The sequence below is a fragment of the Nematolebias whitei genome, chromosome 3 (assembly GCF_014905685.2).
Source record: "Nematolebias whitei isolate Nwh7 chromosome 3, NemWhi1, whole genome shotgun sequence".
Lineage (NCBI taxonomy): Eukaryota > Metazoa > Chordata > Actinopteri > Cyprinodontiformes > Rivulidae > Nematolebias > Nematolebias whitei.
Genome location: NC_056500.1, coordinates 31,494,829 through 31,511,160, shown reverse-complemented (window position 1 = coordinate 31,511,160; position 16,332 = coordinate 31,494,829). Strand labels below are relative to the sequence as shown.

Sequence of the window (16,332 nt, the reverse complement as noted above, 5' to 3'; positions counted from 1 at the left end):
TATATATATATATATATATATATATATATATATATATATATATGTGTGTGTGTGTGTGTGTGTGTGTGTGTGTGTGTGTGTGTGTGTAAAGGTGTTTTAAACCCTTCCCCACACTCTTGCAATGTCCTAACTATGTTTCTAAACTCGAAACGTACTAAAAAAGCACAGAAATCATGATTTCCCTCTGTGCCTCTGCTGCTCTCAACCACCTGCAAGTATTGTTCTTGGCCACGCCCACTTCTCCGCTCTGCACAAGAACAGCTGATCAGCTGCAGCAGGAAGTTTATCCTGCAGTGTGGGCTGCACAAAGGTGCAGCAGGTGTTATATAATTTAAAATAATTTATTTTAAATAAAAATGTCATGCCGATCGTGCAGCTCATCCATCAGTCAGCCAATTGTGTGTCATGTCCAATCTTATTTTGAAAAACAGCGATAGAGCGAGTTAGCAAAAAACGAACCGCGAAGTAGCGAAGGACTACTGTACTAAAATTGCTGTTCCGTACCACCACCACCATATTTTTTTGCTCAAGGGCACTAATGAAATACTCTGCATTTCTAACACCATTTTTTTTAAACGTGATCTTTTTTACTAATGTTTTATGGACTAATAGCTGTGAATTCATTAACAAGTATTAAATTTGTTACTATAAAAGGGGGACTGGTGGTGCAGAGGTTAAAGAAGGCGAGCCTGTGATTGGGAGGTTGCAGGTTTGAATCCCCAGAACAACAAAACATTTTGATGAAAAAGATAAAGCACCCATACCTACCTCCACCCTCATTTGCTCCACCTAGGACCTTGAGCAAGGCCCTTGACAGAACTCCCCAAGAGGTTTGGACTTGTTTTTACCTTGCTGGATGAGAGGCGCAGGGTCAGTATGGGGTTTTGGTTCTCGTGCACTTGAATCTCCTCAATGATGAACATCTCTCCATCAAAGTTAACAGCCTTTTGAACAAACCCATTTTCTGTTCCGGAGACAAAACAGGAAGAGCGAAAAATAAGCACACAGCAACAACTGTGCACAAATGTGAGTCTTAATCATTCAGCTAATGAAAATCAAAAATGATGCCAAACTGTTCAGTCAACAGTTTAGTGTGTTTCAGATCCAGTGCACCTGTTCCAATGAACATAACGTTATATTTCTCTCCGTCAAGAGCTGACATGCGGTCCACGACGATCCGAGTGAACAAAGCTCCCTTCTTGAGCAGCAGTGGCGCCCCCGTCAGTGGACGGACAGCCTCGTCCATCAGGGGACGGTCTCTGATGAACTGCAGGGTCTTGTCTGGAAGTTCCAGAGAGCGATTCATCCCCAGTTCACGCGCCACATTGTTGATGCACTGGAAAGAACACACTGCAGGTTAGACTTTAAAACATCTTTGTGTGTGTTTGTGTAACTTTCTGAGCTTCGCTTTAGACGCACCGCTCCGGGCCTGGGCACTGGCACCTCCCCGGTGTACATCACCCACTTGACATGGGATGTCTCCACAGCAGCAGGGGTCTTAAACTTGCCCTCATTAAAAACATCTCGAATAGAAGACACGGTGTAGGCACAGACTGCAGACATCTGGGACATACCCCTGGAACACAAACAACAGAGATCTAGTAGAGCTGTATGAATGGGTAAATGCACAGATTGTAGTGTAAAGCGCTTTGAGTGTCTTCAGAAGATAGAAAAGTGATATATAAGTACAGTCCATTTACATTGAGTCGAGCAAGCAAAAAAAAATTTACAACCCCAGTTCTGACAAACTTGGGACATCGTGTCAACAAAAACAGAATGTAATGATTTGCAAACTTATTGACCCATTCCACAAAGTTCAGTCAGGTCATCTGGATGGTTTTTTTGTTGTTGTTGTTGAGACGTTTTGTCCTTCATCCAAAGGACTTCATCAGTTCGAGGAGACACAACAAGCCCAGTCCCACAAGCAACACACCCACACTAGTGGACCAACCAGTTTGCTGGTGATAAGAAGGTTTCTGGGGCTCACCCTCTCCCCTGTCGACTCCTCTGTTCATGCTCAATAATCCAGGTAGAAAATCCAACAAATTTCAGTCAGGTCATCTGGACATTTTTTTTTAGACGTTTTGTCCTTCATCCAAAGGACTTCATCAGTCCTTTGTTTGATTCTTTACCTGGATTAGTGAGCATAAACTTTGATGTTTTGAATCACTTTGGCTATGGCTGCCTCAGAGGAGTCGACGGGGGGAGAGGGCGGGCCCCAGAAACCTTCTTATCACCAGCAAACTGGTTGGTCCACTATGTGGGTGTGCTGCTTGTGGGACTGGGCTTGTTGTGTCTCCTCGGACTGATGAAGTCCTTTGGATGAAGGACAAAACGTCTCAAGAAAAGAAAAAAAAAAAAAAAGAAACCGTCCAGATGACCTGACTGAACTTTGTTAGATTTTTTTTTTACCTGGATTAATAATAATAATAATGTCATCACAATGTCAGCACTGTATGTTTCCATACAATGGCGAAATTAGTCTCTGCATTTAACCCATCCACCACCAGGTTAAACATGAACTTTGATGTTATTAACCCACTGAAATTTCCAAATGAAATAAGTTTCATTCATGAAAAATTGGGAAAACTTTCAATATCCCATCATTTACAGTTCATAACATTATCAACAGAGTTAAGAATCTTTAGAAATCTCTGAGCTCAAAGGAAAAGGCTGAAAGTCAACACTGGCAGGTCGTGACCTTCAGGCCCTCAGGTGGCACTGAATTACAAACGAGTCTGATTTTGTTCTGGACATCACAGCATGGGCTCAGGAACAATGACAAAGATCATCTATAAACACAGTTCACCCCGTCACCCACAAATGCTGATTAAAGCTCTATCCTGCAAAGAAAAAGCCACATGTGATCACCACCAGAAAACCCTGCAGTCTTCTCTTTGCCAAAACTCTTTTAAAATGAACTGAGGCAACGTGAAAAAAACAGCTCTGTGGTCAGACAGATCAAAATGTGAAATTCCTTTTGGACCCTGGCTGCTATATACTGTACATACTAATGAGAACGGGAACCATCCGGCCTGTCATCAGCCCACTGTTCAAAAGCCTGCCTCACTGATGGTGTGGGTGTGCATTAGTGCCTCTGATATGGTCATCTTACACAACTGGAAAAGCACCATTAATGTAGATAAGTATATACAGGTTTAAGAACAACATATACACCCATCCAGAAGATGTTTACTAAAAGGAAGGCCTTGAATAAATCAGCAAGACAATGCTAAACCACATACAGCATCCATTAAACAGCATGGATTTTTAGAGGAGTCCAAACACTGAGCTGGCCTGTCTGCAGTCCAGACCTCTGACCAACTGAACATGTCGATGCATCGTGAAACAAAAAGTCCTGCAAAGACCCAGGACTGCTGAACAGTGAAAATCCTACATCAGACAAGCATAAGACAACGTTCAATTCCAAGAACGTCAGCAGCTGGTCTCCTCAGTTCCTCGTTGTTTACAGACTGTTGTTAAAAGAAGAGGGGATGCTTCACAGTGGTAAACATTCCCAGTCCCCACTTCTGTGTTGCTGCCATTAAGTCTACTACAGTAGTCCCTCGTTTATCGCGGGGGATACGTGTAGACCTATGAAAAGTGAAAAACCGCGAAGTAGGAATAATAGTACAAGTAGTAAGTAGTTGTTTATTTTAGTACTTAAATATATACTAAGGTGATTTAAACCCTCCCCACACTCTTCAATATTCTAAACAATGTTTTTAAACTCTAAACGCTCTAAAAGAGCACAGAATGTCATGATTTCAGCTCCCTGCCTCTGCTGCTGTCAGCCACCTGCAAGCCCTCTTGACTTTGTTATTATTTCCTTGACTTTTGACACAACGTGATCTGATTTAGTATTTCATTGTTTCTAATTATGTTTTCGGTTTTATATTTTTATTCCATGTGCTGTAAATATATCTCGCCACTTTTTATTTGATGTTGTGATATTTTTGTTAAGCACTTTGGTAACAGTTTCTGTTTTAAATGTGCTCTATAAATAAATCTGACTTGACTTGACCCCGCCCACTTTGCACATTCTGCACGGAGATCAGCTGATCAGCTGCAGCAAGAAGTTTATCCTGCAGTGTGGGTTGCACAAAGATGCAGCAGGTGCTAAATACTTTAAAATAATGTATTTTAAATAAAAATTTCATGCACTAATGCATCAATCAGTCATTATGTCTAGTGTCTTGTCTTATTTTGAAAAACCACGATAGAGCGAGTCCACGATAAACGAACCGCGAAGTAGCGAGGGACTACTGTATTACCTACATTTTTACCTAAAAATTTTTGATTTTTTTATTGTAAGCGTGATATGTTTATAATCCACTGAGAGTAAAATATGGGTTTATGACATTTGCAAATCATTGTATTCAGTATTTACACTTTACCAAACAAAATGGGGGTTGTGCTGTAAACTGTGTAAACTCTACAGCCACGCTCAAGCCAGAAGTACCGGTACAGAATGTGATGGTAAACACTTACGACTGAGGTGTGAAGATGGTGTAGAAGATACTCTTCCTCCAGTCTTTGTGTTTCAGCAAGAAGACATCTTGAACAATGGGGGGCAGGCTGGGTTCAGGGAAGGAACAATCCAGACGAGCTTTCAGGAACGACGTCCATTTCCTCTGCAGCGTACGTTGGCCGCCCATATCTCCCTACAGACAGACAGGACGCACTGAGATGCACGCTCGCTTCAGCAACACCAGACCTGCGTTAGACAAGTCAAGCGGTGTTTTGAATGTTTCCGTCTTCACCTTGCAGACACGAGCCACCCGTGACACCACTACTTTGCTGTAGAAGTCGTACTCCATGGCGTTCTCGCTGAAGAAGAAGTAAATCTTGTCATCGTCCCCGTCGGCACTGTCCACACTCTCACCCACAAAGTCCATGTAGACGAAGTATGGCTCTTAAACCCCACATTAGAAAAGAAATCCCAGTAAAGCACAGGAAAAATGAATAAACGTTGATTTTCATGTACTGATTATGTTGCAGACGAGGAACTCACCACTGAGCCAGGAGTTTTTGAACTCCGTGCGCAGAGCCAAGTTTGAGCTGCGCAGAATCACAGGCTCTGAGCCCAAGAAGTTGATAGATGTAGCAGAGTACAGGTCATTTCCTGCTGAGCAGGAACAAAAGAGAAATATTTTATTCTTATCAAGTTGATACAATAAATTTCAGCCTACTGACTTTAAAGTTGATAAATCAGTATTCAGGACATGGCAGAGCAGGCAGCACTTGGTCTGTAATATTAGGGAATAAATCTTGTGCCAAATGAAATGTTCACACAGATCCTTCCTCTCTCAGCTCTGTTTGAACATCCAGGACTTTTTGTGAGCTTTGAGCTTTCTTCCCTTTGGCAGCAACACAGACACTCACCAACCATGAGGGAGGAGTATCTCTGAAAGGGATCAAAAGGACACTTCCCTTTTCCCTCCTCCTGCCTTCCCTTCAGCGTCAGCTGCCCGTTAACAAACGTCTGGAGGAAACAATCACAGCACAGGACACCAAAATGAGAGCAAAAATGGTAAAACTGGGTTGTTTTATTCAGAAGCAGTGTTGAAAAGTCTAAACTCAATGAGTGAAACTCAAAAAATGTAAAAGAAGTATATCAAATTAATTTAATGAGCCTAAACCAGTTTTTAATCCAAATACACTATGAAATATCAGTGTTCGACCATCGGGGTCCTCAAGGCTCTTATTTTCTAATTTCTCTTATTTTATGTAAAGTCCACTGAGCAAGAAACTTTTTCCTTCATGAAAATATTGTAATCCAATCAGATTCTTTTGAATCTGTGTCTCCAGGCAGAAACCTGCTTGAAGCTCTCACTGGTTAGGACTTTATTGTCAGGAGAGACGGTACAGCTCAGTCAGCGGCTCTGCAGGATGAGTTCGTTTAATGCACGACAGGAACATTAACCAATCAATGTTGACGTAGAGGAGGTGGGACCAAAACACGCAGCAGCACGCCTTCAGGTTTCCACTTGTTTCGACTACGTGAACGTTTGTGACGCAAACTGTAAATTTGAAAATCCACACTGGAACTGTAGGTGCTCTAAAAATTGAGGAAAAATATCCCATTTAGATTAGTGTTGATAATTTTCTATATTACAGCTTTATTTTGGTTTCATTACATGATTAAATTTTACAGAAATTGAAAATTTTGTGGATTGTTAAATTTTAGTTTGGCTTACTGAAATTACATTTTGTACAAGGGACTGTGTGTGCCGCTTAGCCTTCTGGGTAATCTTGGGACAGAAATGGGTGGACTTTTTCAGCTTATGTGTTTAGATGGGTTGTCCCTGTTGGTTGTTCTGTTTAGTGTTAGGTTGGCTTTAATGTTTACATTTTTATTAGTTACTGTAACAAAGAAAAGACACCATAAGTCAGATGTTGTGCTCGATGTATAAAAAGAGGGAAACCCGTGTCTCGTTGTGACATTTAGCCACTGATTATTGTGAACTGAATGCAAAAGATGAGTATTAATCAAAGTTTGTCCTTCTCATCAGCTACAACTGATTTAGTTTTAGTCGGTGTGATTCAAGATGACCACAACAGATAATCATTCTTAGCAAACAAACACTTCTATAACCTGTACAAGTTTTACAAATATTGAGCTACAATTTGTAGTAGTAGTTGATGGAAGTCATCCCTAACACATACTTTGAGCACTAAGAGATTATGCAAGATCTTTATTTAAAAACCTTAGCATGCAAGGTGGTAGGCAATTTGCATTACTTCACTAGTTTCATTTAATTTTTTACACATCTTCTTTTGGCTGTTCCTTCTTCAGTAGTGCCCTTTTCCTCCTCCATCTCACTCTGTCCTCTGTCTTCACTCCAACTACCTCCATGTCCTCTCTAACTGCATCCATATGTCTCCTCTTTGGTTTTTTCCAGGCAGCTGCATTTCTAACATCCTTCTACCCACTGTCCTTTCTCTGGACATGTCCAAACTAGGGGTGCACTGATAAATCGGCCGGCCGATACTTACATGAGAAACCAATTTTACCCATTTTTTATAGTTTTAACAACAATTGTCTGAACTTCATTTATATTTCAGAGCACTGCCTCATGGGTAGTTAAAACAAGTTTGCATTGTTTCTGGGATATTGTTCAGGGGTATGTTTTTCAATAAAATAAGATTGGAAAATTGAAGGTGCATTGTGACCTTATAACACCTGACAGTGTCGCTTATAAAACAAATTCGGTATCGGACAAAATCGGAATCGGCAGGTCAGACATTTTAGAAATCTGTGATCAGCCAGAAAACTGCAATCGGTGCACCCCTAGTCCAAACCATCTCAGTCTGGCTGCTCTAACTTTAGCTCCCAGTTGTTCAACCTGTGCTGTACCTCTGATGATCTTATTCCTAATCTTATCCAGCCTTGTCACTCCTAAGGAGAACCTCAACATCTTCATTTCTGTCACTTCCAGTTCTTTCTCCTGTTTTTTTGGTCAGTGCCACTGTCTCCTGACCATACAACATAGCTGGTCTCACAACTGTCTTATAAACTTTTCTTTTGACCTTTGTTGAAAACCTTTTGTCACAAATCACTCCTGTAACTTTTCCCCATCCACTCCATCCTGCCTGGACTCTCTTTTTCACTTCTTTGCCACACTCCCCATTTTCCTGGACAGTGGACCCAGAGTACTTGAAGTCCTGCACCTTTGTGACTTCTGCTCCTTGTAGCCTCACTGTTCCACCAGCCTCCCTCTCATTCACACACATGTACTCTGTCTTACTACGGCTGACTTTCATTCCTCTTCTTTCAAGTGAATGGTATGGTATGGTATAAAGTTTATTCATTTAAAAAAGTACAAAACAATTCCATAACAATATAAAAAAAAATACAAAAGATTTAAAATGAAAGGCAGCAGAAAGAAAAAAAAATCTTATTATATCTGCCCCTTTTTTCAAACAATTAGTTCAATCATAATAATTTTCAAGTAACAGAACAAAATGAATAACTTTAATTAACTCTAATTTTTCTAACTCTAATACAAAAAACACACACTAAGCCACTTCATATATATTTTTTAACAATTCAGCTTTGATCTTTTTCTTAAATGTACACATTGACTTGGCATTTTTCACATCACTCTCTAGAACATTCCACAATCCAACTCCTTGGATTGAGGTAGACCTTCCCTTCAGACTAGTTCTGAATTGTGGTTTGACAAATATCTCTATCTCCTTAAGATTATAACAACTTTGTCTTTTAACAAAATTTCTTTGGATATTTAACGGTAATGTGTTATTTTGAGCCCTATACATAACTGATAAAATACTGTAATCTACCAAATCATGGAACTTCAATAACTTCAGTTGATAAAATAATGTGCTTGATGCTTTCTGGTGATAATTCTTACAGCTCTTTTCTGTAAAATAAAAATAGACTTTGTAAATGTTTTACATGCTTTCCCCCAAACATCAATGCAATAGATTAAATGTGGAACAATGATTGTGTTATACAACACGTACAGAGCTTTATCATTTAATAATTCCCTGACTTTGTATAGTACTGCAATAGATTTAGATATTTTTGTTCTTACAGAATTTATGTGATTTTTCCATGTTAGCTGTTCAACAATGATTACACCCAAAAATTTCATCTCATTAACTCTACAAATCTCAACACCCTCAATTTTAAATGGATCAACAACAGTTCTCTTTTTGTTACTAAATATCATGTATTTAGTTTTATCTAAATTTAATGATAATTTATGAAGTTTAAACCAAGTTTGTATTTTATCAAACTTTGTCTTCATCAATTCCAATATCCGTTTTACATCTTTACCCCCCCCCCCCCCCAAAAAAAATGTGGTGTCATCTGCAAAAAGGACACATTTGAGGAGTCCTGATACATTCACTAAGTCATTCACATATAAAATAAATAACTTTGGTCCAAGTACAGAGCCTTGAGGAACTCCACACGTGATATTGCACAGGTCAGATCTTACACCATTTATTTGTACAAACTGTTTCCTATCTTTTAAATAGCTAGACACCCAGTGTAATGCTGGTCCTCTTATACCATATTTATTTAATTTTTCAAGGAGAATAGTGTGGTCAATAGTATCGAATGCTTTTTTTAAATCAACAAAAATACTAACACAATACTGTTTTTGATCGACAGCAGTAGTTATTTGTTCTATTATTTCCATGAGAGCCATTGATGTAGAGTTTTTTGCTCTAAACCCATACTGACTGCTACTTAGAATGTTTTGTTTAGTAATAAATTTATCTAATCTGGTCAAAAATATTTTTTCTAGAATTTTTGAGAACTGTGGTAATAAGGATATTGGTCTATAATTATTGAACACACATTTATCACCATTTTTAAAGAGAGGAACTACCTTTGCTACTTTCATATTGTCTGGAAATATTCCTTTTGAAAATGATAAATTACAAATATATGTAAACGGCTCGATAACATAACTCATTATGTCCTTTACAAACATCATATCCATGTCCACCCAGTCTTTTGATCTCTTATCTGTAAGATTTTTTACAACATTCATTATTTCTTCTTTGTCAGTTCCATTAAGAAAAATACTGTTGTCACAACCTATAACTGAATGGTTCACATTATTGTCCACTTTTGGTATTTTAGCTGCAAGGCTTGATCCAATGTTCACAAAATAATGATTAAATCCATTTACAATTTCATTTTCATCATGGATTTCATCGTCATCCTTCAAAAAATATTGTGAAATACCTGTTTTTGCTTTATGACTTTTCAGAACACTATTTATTACTCGCCATGTAGCTTTCATATCACCATTACTTTTATTTAATAAATCACTACAATATTCCTTCTTGTGTTTCCTTATAATCCCTACTAATTTATTTTTACACTTCTTCTCTTCAGCCTCTTGTGTTCTCAATTTCAAGAAACATGTATACAAATAATTCTTTTTTTTACAAGCATTTCTCAACCCTTTCGTCATCCATGGTTGGTCAACAACATTTCTCTTTGTACAATTATTTTGCACACAATTCTTTTGTAGTGAACCAGATGACCTCAAATATACCAGATGGACAGAGACTGTTATTTTCATTGATCTGAATAAGTCTGAACCATCTGATGAACTTTCTTTCTTGAATTAATCAAGCAGAAAAGACAATCCTCTATAATCATTACTGTCTTACAAATGTTTTGATAATCAAATTGTGTTAGTTCACTCAATGCTTTACAGGTTGAAAAGAACTACTAATTTTTATTTTACATAAACAGTAAGTAATGATTTTTGTTCCTCATTCAGAGAAGAAATCACCTGAATATGCCTTTCTTGATTTTCTGTCTGAAATGAGCAAGCTGTCGTAAGTATGTTAAAGGTTGGTTTTCGGTCAACTAAAATGTTTACCGAGGAAAATGTCATGTTTTACTATTTGAAAAGATTACAAAGTGTGAGACTCCACGAAGTCTGCTGTTGCTGCAATAATCTTTTCTGTATGTTGTAAACAATCCTTGACTTATGATAACATCTTACGTCACAAATCCACTCCTCTTTCTGGTCCTTCCACGAATCAGAAAGCTCTAAATTGAACAGGAAGTCGACCCAAATAAAATGTGGCAACTTCTCAGTTCATAGTTTAGAGAAGAGAAGAATTCGAGAATTCCAGAATTCCAAGAGATTGAGAGTTCTGAGAGATGTTGGATTGAGAGCTGACAACAGGTCCGATAGTCCAACAGAATGAGCAGATTGAGAGTGCAGCCGGTTCTGAAAGTTTCAGAGCAATGAAGAATCCAGAGGTTTTGGGATTATAATTCTGTTTTGAACTAACCACGCACGACTCTTCGAGGATTTTAGCTGTTTTCAACGGAGACGCTGATATCAGTTGAAAAGGATTCTTACTGAGCTGATCTATCATCAACCAGGTAACGGCCTCTTCTTCGACTAAAGTGTACCGTGGACAGGCTGGAGATCTGACGGAGCGTGCAACTTCTGGTCAAACAGATTAAATTCCCTCACACATTTCCTCTGTAAGATAAATCTCAATTTAATCTTAAACTCTTCTCTCTCATAAATCAGTACAGATATTTTTAGAAATGTCTGAAGCAAAGTCCTCAAATCACCGCCGAGTGATTTGAAGTTCATTTTCTGTGAAACTGTCTGTTATTATTTTCATATTTTGCCAAATTAATGTAAATGTTTGATGTTAAACTTTGATTTTGAAAATAAATGATTCCATTCATTTGATGGGTCAAAGATAAATAACGTCTCTCGTTCGCATTCCTTTAAATTCAATGCACGACATTTACAGTCAGAAAAATGAAGAACTCGTGAATATTGTATGCATATATAATTCATATATTTGTCATACAACAAGTGACACGTACCTCACGCGTCTCACTACAAACTGGTGGCCCGTACGAATTTCATGAATGACTGTTAATTCGTGTAAGATTGATTTACGTGTTGGCATGTATTTTGAAAGAATAACAGCTGATGAGCTGTGAAAGTTTACGCAGCGGCTGAGCTGCGCGCTTGGAGCTGCACCTTTCAAACGCTGCATGTATAAGCGTTGGGCTGGCAATGTTTTAAGAGCTGAAATTGTGTCATTAAGTCTTGTGAAAGCTGAATTGTACGTCTGTATGTGTAACATAAGCTGGCTTTGAGCTGTGGAAACGCTTTATTCTGTTTAAACTGTGTTGAATTCGCTGTTCTGGTCCGCTTCGGTTCTTTGGACCGGCTCGGTTCTGAAACGGGTTCGAACGAGTTGTTAAATAGCTAGAAAGACGTTTTGTCACGGAGCGCCGTTCTCTGTGCAGCTCAGGGGGTTTATTCGTTACAAATCTTAACAGAAAAAGTGCATTTTGATGGTTTAAAAGACGAAAAAGTGACGAACCATTTTACGCTAATCTAACTTGCTAGTTGGAGAATACGCTTCGTGATTGGTTGAATTCGCTGTTGTGGAGCGCTTTGATTGGTTGAGGTTTGACTGACGTGGCTACGTCACTTCCCCTCAAGCCTGCGCTGCGTTGCCATTTGGTGATTTCAGTCACGTGACCCGGAAATGAAATTCGTTTTCATAGGGAAATAAAATCTGCTTTTTAAAGCTAAAAAGCTCCCCTAAAGTGATTGTTGACACACTGTTAAGTGCTTCGAAGCCTGCTCGCTGAAATTCTGCCACGTTAGAGTTTAAAATTCGCCAAAAAACGATGTTTTAAACAACGCTAGCGATGCTAATTTTAAGCTAACAAGCTAACGACCGGGGCCTTAACTACGCCTAAAATCACTAAATGAACCAGAAATATTGTTCCAAAAACTCATGTTCAGGCTAAAAAGTCGTGTTTGTTGAAATTGTGCCACTTTTGTGTAAAAAATCCGTTCAGAAATGTTGATTTTGACCGAGTTTAGCCGAAGCTAACTTTAAGCTAAGCGGCTAACAACAGGATGTCAACCGAACGCCACAGGAAGTTATAGCTCCCCTAGTGGATAACACAAATAGTGTCTGAGTTAAAATTAGTAAGGTAAGGCTGACATCTTCTGGCGAACCTTGAGAAGACAGGTTTCACTCGCTTATTAGGTCTAAATAGTGAAATTAAAAACGTTTTAATCTTTCTAAAAGCATTTTCGAGTCAATAAACGTTCCTTAAAGCTGAAAATTACTGTTATCTTGCATTTTAAAAGTTATAAGGTACTTATGCAAACGAGCATTCACCAAAAAGTTTATTTCACTGTTAAATCCTTTAAAAATAAGGTACAAAAATAAACATTAACTTTTTAAAATAGAAACAGTTACAGATTTTCACAAAGTTGGAAAAAGTTTACTCATTTGCTAAAAGGATAGTGCACGTTTAATTAATAAATCACTAAATAAAAGTAAATACATCAGACAAAGACGACTTTGCTGATTTTATTTATTTTGAAAAACCTAAAACATTAAAATTCTCCTGTTTAAACTTTAAATAGAAGAAAAATGGCAAGCGACGAAGAAGAAGACACCTCTCCAAAACCAACAAATGATGACATCATTTGGGGGCCTTACATACTTTAACAACTCCACTTATTGGCAGGAGAAAGGAGTACAGTTTTTCTGAAGAAAGACTGATTATTCCTCATCATCAATTTCTTTTCTCTTTTCACCCACCTGGGTTGATGAGTAACTTTTTAAAATAGCAAATTTCTGGAACAGAACGGTTTAAAAAACGTTTTAAACTAATATTGCTGTGAGACTAAAGGAAAATTTGCAGGTTTATAAAAAATTCAATGTTTTAGAGTAAATACACTAAAAACAGCTTGGTACTCTAGTATCTGTGGAAAATAAGCACAAAAAGTAACACTGCAAAAAGGGCATTTACTTAAATATTCATGAATTGGGGTAAAACCTGAGAAAGGTACCCACATTTGAATAAGTGACTTATAACAGTACTTCTGTGTAAACCCAAAGCTAAAATAAGTGTGAAAACTCATTGACTTGAATACAAATATTTACCTGTAAAATATCTAAAGCTTGCAACTGTTCAAACAGATAAATTGCTACACAGTGAAAACATGACAGGTGTGTTAGAAAAAGATTTTGACCCAAAAGGAGTGGCGGACTGCCTGGAGAATGCGTTCGCACTACTGGCACCGTCCCTACATCCATATATGACTCAGACAGAGCGCATGAACCCAAAAGAGTTATTGGACAATCTGAAGGGGGTTGCAGAAAGTGTGACCTCTACAGAAATCATAAAGTCAAGTTATGAAAAGCTGGCTAAAATTGCAATTTTGTTGAAAGAATCATTCTATACGGTTGTTGAGAAAGCTGATTACCTTGCATTAAGGTTATACAGCGAAAAAGAGGTGGTTCAGAGAATTGAAGAACACTTCCTTCAATTTAAAGGTGAACACGAAATCCTCACAAAAAAACATTCTGAACAGATGTTTCAATTACAGCAAAATGCAAATGCAGAAATTGATTCGCTGAATAGCAAAATAAATGTGCTTAACAAAAAGCTGGAAGAACTCAGAATGGATAAACACATATTGCAACAGCTAATGATGCGTTTAGAAAGTGATTATCACACATCACAGGAACGCTTAAAAACATGTGAAGAAAATCTAAGAGCAGCAACAAACAAGATTTCTGACGTGGGGCGAGTTTGTCTGGAACTCAGAGAAGACCGTGGACAGAGTCCAGGTCACCCACAAACACCTCAGAAAGACGTTGTTGCACTTCCTGCTCTTAATCCACCCTCACATAAAGTGGTAGGAACAGACATAAACAGGCCTCCTCCACCAAACATGCAACAGAGTGCATGGCAACTTCCTCTTTCAATGGATGTTCTGTTAAAACTCTCAAAATATGTACAACGTTTCATCCCTGAACCGTTGGGCTCCGCTGGAACGAAAGCGTACCTCAGAGATCTGGATTTCAGATTGAGAGCTTATCCAAACGCTACGGTAGAAGATAAAATCAGTCTGATACGACTCACTTCGGAAAGAGATGTGTTTACCTTCATCGAGCGTCTGCCAGATGCAACGAGAAAGGATTACAAACTTCTGTGTGAAGCTCTGATCAAAGAGTACGACGCCTGCGCAGGACCTACTGGGTATCCAGCCGCAGACAAGGTCACGCAGGGCAAGAATGAACATCCAAAAGTTTATTACAAAAGAATCTTCCAAGCTTATTTTGGTAACAGAAATGAAACCGGAATGGAGGAAGAAGAAGGTTTTAAATTTGTTTTCAGCAAAAATCTCCATCCTGACATTCAAACGTCAGTGCAAATGATGGCAAACTACAGAGAAAAATCCATCAGTGAGATTAAACAGTGCGCTGTGAACGTGTTTGAGGCACGTTGTCATGCCAAGACGCCCATAGAAGTGTTTCCTGGTGTAAAGGTTAAACCCCACTCCCTAGAATTAGAAGGAAGGCGTGCATCGCCACCCCCTCCTAAAAAGGGAGAAAAAAGGCAGTATTTTCAGACTAACAAACCGCATCATGAAGGTGCACGCTGGGATAAAAAGGCTCCTCCTGCAGAGGACGAACGTGATTATCGTAAATGGGACCAGCGGAGGACGCAAAAAAATGGGAACCGAGAGGAACCCCAAAAAGACGTACCTAGCCGCCCCCCACCTCGGACGAAACGTCCAGAGGCGAAAAAATCACAAAAATCCCAGAAAAAAGGCCCTCCACCTCTGAACTCGGAAGAGACAGAAAAATTACGTGAAATGTTAGAAGATTTGAAACACACTGACAAGGGAAGCCGACCAAAAGCACTATGCAGTGAGGTACTCACTACACCATCTCTGGACGCGAATGACAACACTACAGATGTCGGTGAAACACACCAAGACGCTGTTGTTGTTGCCTCAAACAACCCCTCATCGGATGAAAGGGGGGTAATCACACACACAAACGATGACCAGTCATCGCAAGCTGAACACGCAGAAACAGCTACAGCTGTGCTGACGGTTCAGACAAACCAAGATTACACAGATAAATCTGAACGCGTGAAGAAGCGTCAGAAAAAACCCAAAAGGTTTCTGTGTAACTTTATCAGAAAGGGGGCCGCCAAAAAGGCGTACCTGTCAGTAACACTCGAAGGTGTCCTCACACACGAAGCACTCTTGGACGGTGGGGCAGACATAACTATTATGTCAGCTAAACTGTTCGAGGAGCTGAGGACAGCCGCAGCCGAGAAAAACAGGATAATACCTCTATCTGATTGTGCTATAGAAATGCAGGGTCTCTCAGAAACGAAAACAACCCTGACAGCTATAGCAATGGTTCACATGCAGATTGGCAATATGACACTGTACCACCCGGTACACGTGACCCATGTTGACTCATTCCCATTTTTGGTTGGCCAGGATTTTATAAATCGCTTTAACGCGATTATAGATTATGGTGATCAAACAATGTGGACAACAGTGAGAAAACCACTGCCAATAGAAACGCCTCCGGAGTGTGACACAGACTGCCCAACAGCAGGTACCGCGGAAGGCACAAAGGACTCCTCAGCCGAGGACACGAGCCCGGTGAGTACTCCTCTAACACCATGTGAAACCAAAGAAACCCAAGAGGTCCAAACTCTGACTCAACAAGACAGCCTCCTCTGTGAGCTGGAACAGCCAGAGTCCACCAAACACTACCTACCACTGGTAGTTAAGGGTGTAGAGATCCAAGGGTCCCACACCAACGATGCTGTACTGTCTCTGTGGACAGATAAATCAGCAATTAACCGAGCTTTCTACGAAACCTTGGTTCACAAACACGTTGGTCTAGAACTAATTAAAAAAGCTTTCCGCTTTCCATTAGTTCCCAATAGTTCACAGGTAATGACCGCAGAAGGAGTCATTAACCTAAAACTGAACTGGAATCAACGAG

General features: G+C 39.3%; 1 protein-coding gene across 1 annotated transcript in view; it reads right to left on the bottom strand.

The window, feature by feature from the left end:
* The window catches only part of si:ch211-129c21.1 (uncharacterized protein LOC563087 homolog), an 87,755-nt gene that overhangs the window by 2,610 nt on the left and 68,813 nt on the right, over nucleotides 1-16,332 (bottom strand). The window contains exons 6-12 of the mRNA XM_037698201.1: nucleotides 5,386-5,485; nucleotides 5,015-5,128; nucleotides 4,764-4,915; nucleotides 4,492-4,664; nucleotides 1,420-1,576; nucleotides 1,114-1,336; nucleotides 849-964 (exon numbers count right to left, since the gene is read on the bottom strand). Coding sequence (XP_037554129.1) covers nucleotides 849-964; nucleotides 1,114-1,336; nucleotides 1,420-1,576; nucleotides 4,492-4,664; nucleotides 4,764-4,915; nucleotides 5,015-5,128; nucleotides 5,386-5,485 — 1,035 coding nt within the window. The remainder of the gene's footprint in view (nucleotides 1-848; nucleotides 965-1,113; nucleotides 1,337-1,419; nucleotides 1,577-4,491; nucleotides 4,665-4,763; nucleotides 4,916-5,014; nucleotides 5,129-5,385; nucleotides 5,486-16,332) is intronic.